The sequence below is a fragment of the Plecotus auritus genome (assembly GCF_963455305.1).
Source record: "Plecotus auritus genome assembly, chromosome: 8".
NCBI classification, from domain to species: Eukaryota; Metazoa; Chordata; class Mammalia; order Chiroptera; family Vespertilionidae; genus Plecotus; species Plecotus auritus.
The window spans coordinates 27311950-27324601 of NC_137782.1; the positions used below are offsets into that span (position 1 = coordinate 27311950).

The 12652-nt window shown below is 47.9% G+C and overlaps 1 protein-coding gene across 1 annotated transcript; it reads right to left on the bottom strand.

Annotated features, from left to right (window-relative positions):
- Nucleotides 1–824: 824 nt before the first annotated feature.
- On the bottom strand, nt 825–6839 carry OCSTAMP (osteoclast stimulatory transmembrane protein; the record flags this gene model as incomplete). The annotated part of the gene is given in 5 exon segments (XM_080683783.1): nt 825–898; nt 901–949; nt 953–1306; nt 3339–4329; nt 6796–6839. Coding segments are annotated over 5 exon segments (1512 nt in total).
- Nucleotides 6840–12652: the final 5813 nt, after the last annotated feature.

The following is a 12652-nucleotide window of genomic DNA, read 5'->3' on the forward strand; positions in this document are numbered from 1 at the left end:
CCTCTCATTGACCCGGTCCAACCAAGCCCGGGTGTTATGACTCACAGACTCCCATAGGTCAGACCCCTGTGAAAGACAGCAGGTGGAAGAAGGGCAGATAATGACCTGCAGGGAAAAACAAGGGGTACCAAGCCCACAGGGAATTTAAATTTATTATAACTTCGATGGGGATAGCGTTGCCAGATAAAGTACAGGTTATCCAGCTCAGTTTGAATTTCAGATACACAACCACTATGGGCACGTTCTAAGTATGTTTAGCATAAGAACCATATGTCTCCAGGACATTAAATCCCTATTCGTTGTTTATCTAAAAATCAAATGGAAGCTGGTGTCCTGTATTTTCATTTGCTAAACCTGACAGCCCTAAATGAAGCCCCTAAAGGAGTTTGAAGCAAAAGAGTAAGCTAACCTAATTTAGGATTTAATAAATATATTATTTATAAAATAAGGACAATTTTAGATGACAATCAATAAGCTCAGAGGATTCGGGGGCACATAAATAAGTTCCAGGCGCATTTAGGCACATTCACAAGCGAAGTCTCCACTGACCAGGTCAAGCTGATGCGGGTGAGAGCCTTGACCGACTCCCACCTGGCCTGGGAGCCCTGAGCCACTTCTGCACTTCCATGCCTTCCGCTTGGCATAGTCCTTCTCTGTGTATGGGGGCCTTTCGTGCCCAATACTTCGTTCTGTCCTTACCACATTCCCGTGTGGAAAGTAGCTCACATCATTGTCATTCTGTGGCTGCAGAAAAGGAGGCTCAGAGAGGTGCAGCCACCACCCAAGGTCACACAGGGAGGCAGCAGAAGGGCCAAGATTACAACTTAGGTCTGTGTGACTCCGAAGATCTTTCCCCTCTTCTCCGGGGCTCTCTGTTCTTCCAGGTGTCCAGTATGTCCAGGCATGTCTGTCCACTTTGGGTGCTTGCAGGCAGGTCCAGGTGTGGGGATCAGGAAGGAGCCTGCAGGGGCCGCTGCTGGCTTCGGTTCCTGTCGTATCTCCGCTGGAGCCGGGCATGAAGGTGGCGGACCCTCCTCGCCTCCTGGGCCGTGAAGAAGGAAGCTGCGATGGTGTGCCGCAGTCGGCGCGCGTAGGTCTCCAGGAGGACCATGGCACCAGCCACGAGCTGCAGGACCCCGGCGGCCAGGGGGGCGGCCGTGAGGGGGCGCTGGGCGGGCAGCAGCGGGCAGCCCGGGGAGGTGAAGCGGAGCTCCCACTGGAAGGACTTGTGGGCAGAGTGGAAGGGTTTCTCCAGAGGCGGCTGGTTGAAGAGGAAGGGGACGAAGTCCAGGACGGTGTAGACAGCCTTCGTAAAGGAGAAAAAGGCCAAGTCAACGGACAGACGCCCTAGCCATTCCCTGCCCCCCACCACTTGCCGCTTTCAGGGCCCGCTCAACTTTCCTCATCTGCAAAATGGGCACAAAAGCAACCTTTGCCTTCGGGGTTTGAGGAGGATCATATGAGATCAGGAGTCCGAAACTGGCTTTTTGCCAAATAAAAAGCACCGGACAAAGGCTATTTTTATTATTTCTCTTGGAAGAGTAATATGAACTCGTTTATATTACTCTTCGAAGAATACTTTGTATTATTACTCTCATTTAGAGAAATCAAATTAATGCTTATTGGGCATTAGCACTTTGTTGACCCCTTTGTAAACGAATATTGTAGATGCATTTTCTATCAAATAGGCACGAATCTGTGAGGTCCCTCCCTGCATGGACTTCATGTAAAAGATGGAAACTTGAAGTCATGCATGCAGTGGGACCATCCGAGCCTGGGCCGTTCCCAATATCCTGGACATAAGCATCAGGTCCTACAACTTCCATGAGTTATGATGGAGCGAGGAAGAATGGTGTCTACAGAGGCAGGAAGGTCAGAGGTTAACCCTTTGAACTTGGAAACCAGATTTCTTGGGTTGACTCTTGGCTTTGCCCAGAGCCAACTTCCCCATTTGGCACAGTGCTGGGCCCCACAATGCTTTAGGGGCCTGTGAAAATGTTCTGTTTTCGTTTAAAATCAGAATTTAAAAATGAACTTTCAAGTTGAAGATTGTTTCACTAGATACTGTTAATATGTTTGTGTTTATCCCAGTGGGGTCACTAATATTTTTAATGGAGGAAGGAGTTCATGAAAGTGAGCGTGCCCCAGGCCACAGAAGTGCAGCCCTGGTTCTGCCGCTTACATGTCGGATGTATTTGGGCAAGTTCCCTGGCTTCTCTGAGCCTTGGTGATTTCAGTAAAATGGCCAAAGAAGAGACTGAAAACCACAAATCTTGATGAGATAGAAAATATCTAAGAGTCAATAGATAGTCAATGTTTTATGTATAACTATTAAAATAGTAAGTACTTTAGGCTTTGCTGGCTCTACAGTTTGTTGCCACCACTCAAATCTGCCTTCAGAGAGCAGCCACGAACAGTACCTACATACACTACATGGCTGTGTTCCAATAAATTTTTTTTCATTTTATTTTATTATTCTTTACTGGATTTACTAGAGGCCCAATACACAAAATTCGTGCAAGAGTAGGCCTTCCTTCCCGCAGCTGCGGGCACCGGCTTCCCTCTGGCACCCAGGACCCGGGCTTTCCTCGCAGGCCCGACTTTGTCGGAAGGTCGTCCGGAAGGACATCTGGTCTAATTAGCATATTATGCTTTTATTATTATAGATTGGGGTTACATTGGTTAATAAATTATACAGGTTTCAGTGGTACAATTCTATAATACATCATCTGTATATTGTGTAGTGAGTTCACCACCCCAACTCTAGTCTCCTTCCATTTATTCCCCCTATAAAACTTCATTTACAAAACCAGGAATTGGTCCGTGGGCTATAGTTAGTGGACTCCTGATCTAGACCCTTCCTGAACCCTCCTCCAGTCTGATATACACAGATGTGAGCTATTAATAATAGCCAGTATTTATTAAACTTCTCCTCTGGGTCATGGTGCATACTAGGTACTTCTAGAGACTATCACATTTTAAAGCTCACAATAACCTTGTAGGGGAAGAAGGATCGATCCCATTTGTACAAGTGAGAGAAAAGGAGCTAGGACATGCTGGCACATGTGAAACGAGTGACCTGGGCGGGGAGGGGGGATTATTTTAACAACTCTGGGTATCAGTATTTTCACCTTCAGTAGGGGGTGAGAACAGAACCACTGCATTGTGTTGTAGTGGGAATTAAATAAGTTCATCTGTGATGCCCCAGGTCCCACAGCCTCCCCCAGGACTCTGACTTGAAGGTAAGTAAAATTCAATCGCAAGTCAGGGATTTCACAAACCCTACCCCTTCCCTCAAGAAAATGACTCTATGCCCATCTTCCCATCACCACACTTACATCATACTTGACCATGAGCGTAATGGGCACAGCAGGCAGCTTCTGAGCCCAGTCCACGGCAGCCTGTGCCAGGAGGAAGGCCACGTGGTCTGTGGCCACGGTCACTGCTGTGGCCACCAGGAGCAGGCTGAGCAGCCCCAGCCTTAGTAGACAGCTCAGCAGCTCCCCCTGAGACAGCCTTGGCCAAGCCGCCCTGAGCAGCCAGGTTGGTGGGGAGGCCAGCAGGTGTGTGGCCCCGGCCTCTTCCAGCTGCTGGGCTAACTGCCGTGTGGCATAGACATTATCAAACCGCAGGTCAGTCAGGTAGCAATGGAGATACCGGGCTGAGTTTATCAGGAGGCCCAGCATAAAGAGCCCTGTAACCACCCGCTGGATGCCCAGGGCTGCTGCCTGGGCTAGGGACTCCAGGCCAGAGAAGTCCTCCAGGACCTGCTGAGTGACCTTGAGCATGTGAAGCCGGAAGACAGAGCCATTGCCCTGGGCCTGGAGTGTCAGGCCTCGGCCAGTGGGACTCAGAGCCCTGGACGCCGTGTGTAGCTGGTGAGTGGTGTTGAGAAGACTCTCCAGGGAGCCCTCGGTGACACACCTCAGCACCTGCCCAGCTGCGCCCACGTTAGCCAAGACGTTGGGCACCACGGTGACAGCCAAGGTGGCAGTACTCCAGGATAGGAGCAGGCGGCGGCCCTGTGTTGTGCCCAGAGTTGGCACGCTGAGTGCAAACAGGCAGCGAGCTGGAGGCACCAGGCCCAGGCATAGTAAGACCAGGAGGCCACAGAGAGAGGCCACCATGGCCGAGGGCCCCAGAGGATAAAGCAGTGAGGACATCAGCCAGTGGTGGGCCAGACCTGCAGCAGCAACAGCTAGAGAACCACACAGGAGAAGCTGGATCAACAGCTGGTCACAGCTGGCTGGGACAGGCTGAGAGAAGGCGACCCAGGCAGCCTGCAGTGGGACAAGGGCCTTGCAGAGCCCCAAGAGCCAGAATCTCCACCTGCACACAAGAAATTGGGGGAACCTTTATCAGGAGGGTGGGGGTTGGATGTCTGCCCAATGTCTGTGCCCCACAAACCCTTTGTCTGCTAACAGGCTCCACCCATTAGCCAAAGGAGTGGGCAGTCCCCAGGTGGGCCAATTAGAGTAACCCACCCCAAACCCATCTGACCCAAGCTGAACCAATCAGAGCCTTCCCCAGGATTATTCACACTGGAGTTGTCAGGGAAGAACCCAGTTTCTATGCAGTTCCTGAGGATGGGAGGATGCTTGCGTCCATAATCTCAATTTTGTGAGGGCAACTGTCTCAAGGAAATGAAAGAGTCGTGAAGAGAGAAGCACAAATAAGAGAGAGAACGAGAAAGAGAGAAATAACACTGTTATTTCCACTGTTGGCACTGTGTGACACTGAACATGCCTTCTTTCTAAACCTCAGTGTCTCCTTTATAATTTGGGGGGGGGGGGAAGGAAAAGGGAGAGTGGATTAGTTGACCTCTGAGAAACTTTTCTACTCTATTTTCCTTATATTTATTTATTCAACAAATATTTTTTAAATCAACGACTATATGTCACCCATTGGAGAAAGAGGAATGAATAAATAGATGAAAATCCTTGCCCTTGTAGAGCTTATACTAAAGAGTGACTGTGGAGGAATTGTAAGGAGAGGTTGGATTCTGGATACATTTTATTGGAAGAGTCAATTGACAGACTGATTGGCTGTGGGTGTGAGAGAAAGAGGACCATGAGGTTTGGTGGCCTGAGCACTGGAAACATTGAGGTGTCATTTCCTGAGACAGAAAAGTCTGGGGTTCAGGCAGGTTAGAGTGAAGTAGGGAGAGGAGGAATTCAGTTGAAAGTCTGAATTTAAGTTGCCAATTTAGCCATTCAGTGGAGCTGTTTTGTATGTGGTTGGAAACACGAATCAGGTATTTAGAGGAGAGATCAGGCTGGAGATAGAATGTTGGGAGTTGTTGATTTATAGATGGTATTTTAAATCAAGGGGCAGGATGAGATTACTCAAGACGTGTCTTGAAGAGGAGGAGAGAGATCCAAGGACTGAGCCCTTGAACTCTAGGGTTAACAGTTTGGGAGGTGAAGAAGAACCAGCGAAGGAGACCGAGAAACCAGGCAATGTGGTGCTTGAACAGCCAAGTACATAAAATGTTCCAAGAAGAAGGGAGCGACCAACTATGTGAGATGCTACTGATGGGTCAAGAAAGATGCAGTAGCCGATGGGTGAAATGTGACCAAGAGAATTCATTTAAGATGGAAGAAGCTCTGGCAGGCTTGCAGATGGGAGAGCCACTAAAGAGGGGGGGCAGTGATAAAGGGGAGGCTCCCTGCAGTGATGTTCATGGGTGGCAGGGGTGAGACTAAGAGCACAAAAGGTGCGGCTGGTCTTAGAAAGAAGCAGGGGCCATTCATTCTTAATAGCAGGTGGGAAGGCAGAGGAAATGGGTGCAGATGACGGTGGGTGGACAGGCAAAGTGTGGGCAATTATATATCAGCATCATCAGATATGCACAGAACACCACAATTGTTAAAGGTATGACTCCAGACTGCCTGGATTCATATCACCACTCACCATCTGTGTGGTCTTGGCCAGGTTTCTTAACCTCCCTCTACCTCAGTTTTCTCATCTATAAAATGGTACAATGAAAGCAGTACAGCATAGGGTCATTTTGTGTCTGGCAACTTGTATCCTGTCAGCTATTGTCTGTCATTAGAGCATCCACCAGGCAGGAACTTGGTCTTTTTTGATCACTGATATGTCCTAGTGCCTAGAATAGTGTCTGGCATGTAGTGGGTGCTCCTTAAGTATTTATTGACCGCAGCATGCTTGCTTCTGTTTGCTCAGGGTAGCAGGAAGTGAGGTCGGCACTGATGGTGAGGATGCCAGAGGAGGCAATGAAAGCGTGAAGATGCAGGAGAAGGTAACTGTCCAGGAAAGTGGGAAAGTAAATGAATACAGGAAATGCTGGGCACCGTGGAGGACCCACTTGAGGTTGGAGTTAATGAATTACAACCTCTCTAGTTCTGTTAGTCCAGCTCCTGAAGGCATTTTAATTTGGGCTAAACCACCTCCTACTGTATCATTAGTATTCAAAACCTGGTAGCTGTGAAAATAAATAGCTACTGTAAACAATATTGGGATGGAAAACCAGTTCTAAGTCATATTGGGTACCATGGCCTGTGTTGAGAGTGGTCAATAAGGATTTTAGCTGCCATTTATTGAGTGCTTACACTGAGCCAAGCACAATAGCAAGTCCTACATCTGCATTTCCTCAGTCAATTCTCACAACAGTCTTAGGGACATGAGTGTTACTCTCATTCCTTAAATGGGGAAACGAGGCTCCACGAGGTGAGGATTTACCCAAAGTCACGCAGCCAGGGAATGGCAAAGTGTAAGCCCTAGGCGCTACCCCAGATGCCTGCCACTCCCAGTAGCCAAGGTCTCCAGACCTACCCGGTCCTGATGAGGTGCTCAGCTATCCCCTGCAGGGTCCTCATGCCTCCTGAATAGCAGCGGAGCCAGCCAGGCGGCCTTAGGCAGCGGCAGCAGGTGGAGAGGAAGTGTGGGGAATTTCGTCCTCTTAAGACTTGGGAAACCCTGTCACTTCTGCTTTTCTGCCCTTAATTAAGTCCTCCTGGTCGCCTTGTCCCGCCCTGCTGGGGCCCACCTCCCAGGCGGTTGGGCAAGCTGCCTCATCCTCTTTGGATAAGCAGGAGTGGGTAGAAGGTGTGGGAGGAGAGAACGGGCCTTTCCCAAGCAACATCTCTAGTCCTGATAGTCTTATAACAGGAAGATGGACTTAGTCCAATTTCACAGAGGAGGAAACTGAGGTGCAGGAGAGCCATTCAGCTCATTAGTGGCAGTGCTGGGACTGGAACTCTGCTCAGCTTTCTCTTTCCCTTTCCTTCCACAGGTAGGTCTCCCAGAGCAGCCTGATCCTACCTCTTAGAGGGTGGGGACGCACAGGAGACAACTGGATTTCTGCTAAGACTTTTCTCCAACCATCATAGGCTTTCGTCTTTCTCTCCAGCTCCCTTCCTGTCTTTAGGCAAATGGGGACCTGGCTTCAAAGCACAGCTCTGTCTCTCCCTAGCTGTGTGACCTTAAGCAGGTGACCTCATTTCTCTCACTCTCAGTTTCCTCCTCTTAAAAGAGAATAATTGTGATAATAGTTAACATTTATTGAGCACTTGCTTTGCATCTGAACAGTTTGTAAATGAATTTGTTGAATCCCAACAACTTATAACCCTTTGTGGTAGGGCTGTTATTGCTTCCATTTTTCAGTTTAGGAAACTGAGACCCAGAGAGTTAAGTCCCTTAACCAAGCCATTCAGCTGCTAAAAGGTGAAACCATAATTTATACCCAACAGTCCTGTTCCAGAGTCAACTGGTCAACCACCGTTCTCTACTAGTGTGGAGGGAAGGAATTGTTATATTGTAAATCAGAAGACGCCTTAAACAATAAGCCAAATTTATTTGGAGTCTTTTTCATTTTGCTAGCGCTAGCGGGCACAGAGGAAATATTGCTTCTCAAATTCTGGGGCCCCACAGTCTTTTCTATTTATATGTTTTTCAGCTCTTTGTTTCCCAAATTTGGAGTGAGACTTCCGGACCTCCTGAGAAAAAGGCCTATGTGCTGGGACAGGCCCTGAGACCATATCTCAAAGCCTGGCCTGGCGCCAGCACTGACAACTCTGTCTGGGACATAGTTTATGGCCTCTCTGGAATGAGAGTATTCTTATTTTCCCTATTATTTAAGTAAGCAAATGTTTACAGAAGCCAGAATAGCAGGGTTAAAATTTTAAACAGCAGTTTTTACCTAAGATGGAGGTTACTATGCTTCAGAATCATAAGACTCATGAGGACCTTGTGATGCTGCTGGCACTGCAAATAGTAGGTGCTCAATAAATGCGTGTTCCCTGTATGTGCTAGGCTGCAGTCGTTACCCTGCAGGTACACTTTCAGGCTGTCTTCCCCCAGCATTCTGTGCCCTATCACTGCCTGTAGGACTGCCTCCTCCAGGAGGACTCTCCTGAGCCCCCAGGTCCCCACCCTGCAGGATGGGCTGGTAGGGGACATTTAAGCTGCATTCCAGACTCTCTGTCATTTTCCCTTTTAAGGACATGGTGCCTGGGTCACTTGCTCAGGCCTGAAGGAGGATGTTTTGTGGGTCAGATAGGAGAAGTGACACGATTGAATGAGACACTTTGGGCCCTCAGGGAGCCTAACATCCTTCACAGATCACAAACCCCTCCAGGAAGGTTGGCCAGGTACCAAGTGTGCAGAGAACTGGGCACCAAATAAATCGGGAGCAGCAAAGGCACGTGCCTTGGAGCCATCCAGCCCAGGTGAGGAGCACAGCAGTCCAGGTGGAAACCGTGGTGCCCGGCCACGTGTAGACACCTTCACAAAGGGCAGCTTCTGCTCTGCTCCAGCTGAAGGCTGAAGCCCCTTGAAAATGAAGCCCAATGTTTCCACATACTGTGTGTGCTTGGACAACACGCTATCCCCCTCTGAACTTGTGTGGACTCTGCTGTAATGAGAATATTTCTTGGGTGTGCATGAGGATTTAATGAGACAATGTATGCAGAATGCCAGTAAACCACAGCTCAATGCCCCTGCTTGCTCCTTCTCACGGTGGCGGACAGCTATGCCTGAGTGTGTTCCGGCTGCTCACACTGATTGTACAGGCCTCTGTGATGCCCACTGGGCAAGATCCCTGACCAGGGCCCCATCACCTGGGAAATTTCAGGGCACTGTGCCGGTCGGAGATGAGCAGCACAGTGCCCTGGAAGACACCAGCATTTGCCCGGTTTCTGCTCTGGCGTCAGGGAGCTGACTGGTTAAGGCCCATGTTGGTCATTTCCGAAGGCCTCTGGTGGATGTGTAAGATTTGGGAGGATGGGGGCAATAGGCAGGGAAAGGGCAGAAGATATTTTTGGCTTTTCTCAGCACATGTAGGCAGCCACTTCTGCCTATATAAGGCTGGCTTGACTTCAAGGCCCACAACATCCGGAAGGGGCTTCTGAATCACCAAAATAGAATCAACGCAGTTGAAGGGAATTTCTGCATAGAGGATTCATAGCCATAAGACGGGACAGGAAGAGGAAGTGGTAAACCCTCAGCTCTGGAATCAGAATCAGAGGTCCATACACTGTGGGAGTGATTGAATTTTACAGCCTGTGGGTGTACGTCACTGCCATGTACTTGATTTGAGAATATGCAGAGGTGGCTGAAATCTTCCCAAATAGACAGTGCTCTCCAATAGAAGCAGAATGGGAGCCATTTAAAAATTTCTGGCAGCCACTTAAAAAAGTGAAATTAATTTTTTTAAATCTTCACCCAAGGATATTTTTTCCATTGATTTTCAGAGAGAGTGGAAAAAAGCGAGGATAGGGAAAGAGCAAGAGGGAGGAGAGAAAAAGAAACATCGATGAGAGGGAGACACATCAATTGATTGGTTGCCTCCCGCACATGCCTGACTGGGGCCAGGGATCGAACCTGCAACGCAGGTACGTGCCCTTGACCAGAATTGAACCTGCAACCCTTCAGTGCGCAGGCTGACACTCTAACCACTGAGCCATGGTCGCGAGGGCGTGACATTGATTTTAATAAAATATTTTACTCAACCTAATATACCCAATATAATATCCTTTAACTATATAGTCAATATAAAAAGTATTAATAGGATATTTTGCATTCACTTTTTTTGTACTAAGTTCTTAAAATCAGTGTGTGTGTTATACTGACAGCCCATCTCAATTCCAATGAGCCACACTTAAGTTGCAAGTGGCTACCATATTGTACAAGGCAGATATAGACCATTTTCAGCACCACAGAAAGTCCTACTGTGAGCTCTGCTCTAGGTCACTAGAAACTGTGAACTAAAGCTAAAATGGACCTTCTAGGCCCCGTTGCTCAGGAGTCATAGACACAAATGCCTTCAGAAGCCAGGAAAGTGACAGAGTCACTGAAGAGAGCCAGTGTAGTACATTAAGGAGTGGTGGGACCTGTGGCAAACCAGAGGTTCACCTTCCAACTGAAGTTCTCCCACCACAATTACTCAACTCCGAACAATTGTTGCCAGATAGCGATAAGATCTTCTGGTATTTTCTTTTCCAGGAGAAGCATCAATCCAGGTTTTAATGTGAAAGCTCCTGAATTTAAAATATTAGCAATAAATTAATAGTTTAAAACTCATGGGAGGGGGGCAGAACCTGACAGTGGGCTGGAGGCAGTCCTGCTAGTTTGTAAGCTCTAATATGTTCTAAACCTCCCATGACCCTTTTCTCAGTTTGCCCTCCACACTCAGTGTTCACGCTTCTCCTCCCTGCCTGTGCCGCCAGAGGTAGACCTGATTGGGCTGCAGCAAAGGATTCTCTTGCATTTTGGCTTCTGGTGGTGTGATAGTTAATCTTTTTTTTTTTTTTTAATGTATTTTTATTGATTTCAGAGAGGAAGGGAGGAGAGAGAGATAGACACATCAATGATGAGAATCGTTGATTAGCTGCCTCCTGCATGCCCCCTACTGGGAATTGAGCTCCCAACCTGGGCATGTGCCCTTGACCAGAATCGAACCTGGGACCCTTCAGTCCTCAGGTCTATCCACTGAGCCAAACCAGCTAGGGCTGATGGTTAATCTTATGTGTCACCTTGGCCAGGCCCAGATATTTGGCTAAACGTGATTCTGGATGTTTCTGTGAGGGTGTTTTTGGATGAGATTTACATTTCAATCAATGGAGTTTAAGTAAAGCAGATTGCTCTCCATACATGGTGGGCCTCATCTAATCAGTTGAAGGCCTGAATAGAACAAAAGACGGACTTCCCCCAAGCAAGAGGGAATTCTGCCAGCAGACTGCTTTTGGACTATTTCCTGAGTATGCACACATATACACACATCCTGTTAGTTCTGTTTCTCTGGAGAACTCTGGCCAATAGTGTTGGGTTTGGCCAGTGGAGATCCCCAGCTGAAAAGCTGAGTAAGGGAGGAGAGAAAGATCTGGGCATCTCCTTCCCTTTGGAGTTATTAAGAGTGGATGTGGCCCAGGACTAAAGATGCCAGTTAGGCCTCTCAGGATAAACTCTCTTCAAATCAGATGGCTTATGTGCTTACTGTCTCCTTTTGAGACCCTGACTACCCATTCTCACCTCTCAGATGAAGAAACCAAAGTCTAAAACAATAAAGGACTTGCTTAAGGTCACAGGTGTGTTAGGGGTGGAGCTAAAAGTCCAACATGGCTTACTGAACTCTTCCTCCAATGATTTTATATTTATTTATTTGTTTTTATTTACCATCACCACTTCCATCGTCCGCCCACCAACTGTACGTAAAATTTTTGACATGGGACAAAAGCATGTTTATAGTCGTGAGTACAGAAAACCACTGTAGACCTATTTTACCCCACCCTACACGTACTGGAATATGTCTGCCTTAGCCCTCCATGTCCCTGTTGCTCATCACTTCTGTGTTGCTGTATTTTCCACAGTGTGCTTTCTCCATATTTCACTTAAATAGCCTCACCAGCAATGGTCATGTAGGTGACTTCCAGCTCCTTGGCCCCTCAAACAACAGTGGCACAAATATCCTCCTCCATCATCTCCTTAGGGACCGATTTTGCTGGGATATAAATCCAGGAGTAGGATAACGGGGCGCAGAGAATGCAGATAACAAATCTTCCCAAGCCCTAGCCGGTTTGGCTCAGTGGATAAAGCGTCGGCCTGCGGACCGAAGGGTCCTGGGTTCAATTCCAGTCAAGGGCATGGACCTCGGTTGCAGGCTCCTCTGTGCAACCAATCCATGTGCCTCTCTCACATCCATATTCCTCTCTGTCTTTCCCTCTCTTCCACACTCCCTAAAAATCAATGGAAAAATATCCTCGGGTGAGGATTAGAACAAAACCAAACAAAAACAAACCCCAAGTTGCTTGCCAGACTGACAGTAACAATTTAATGTCTCACCAGCAAAACACGAGGGTTTCTGTTTCCTTCCATTTCACCACCACTTATTGTCCACTTTTCAACTTTTCCCCAATCTGATGGGCATATTGTTAAATCTTGGTTGAACTTGCATTTATCTGATTACAAGTGGGTGTGAGCATCTCTTTATAAACCTGCTGGCCACTTAGATATTCCTTTTCAGAATGGCATGTTTATATCTCTCATTCAACTTTCTCTTGGGTGTTATGATAGAAGGCTCCCAAAGATGGTGGCTAACCATCGTCTCCCTTGTATAGGGACGCCACTCTTCCCAACAAGGAGTGGAGCCTATTTCCTGCCCTTGAACCAGGCTAACCCGCGATGGGCTCTGACC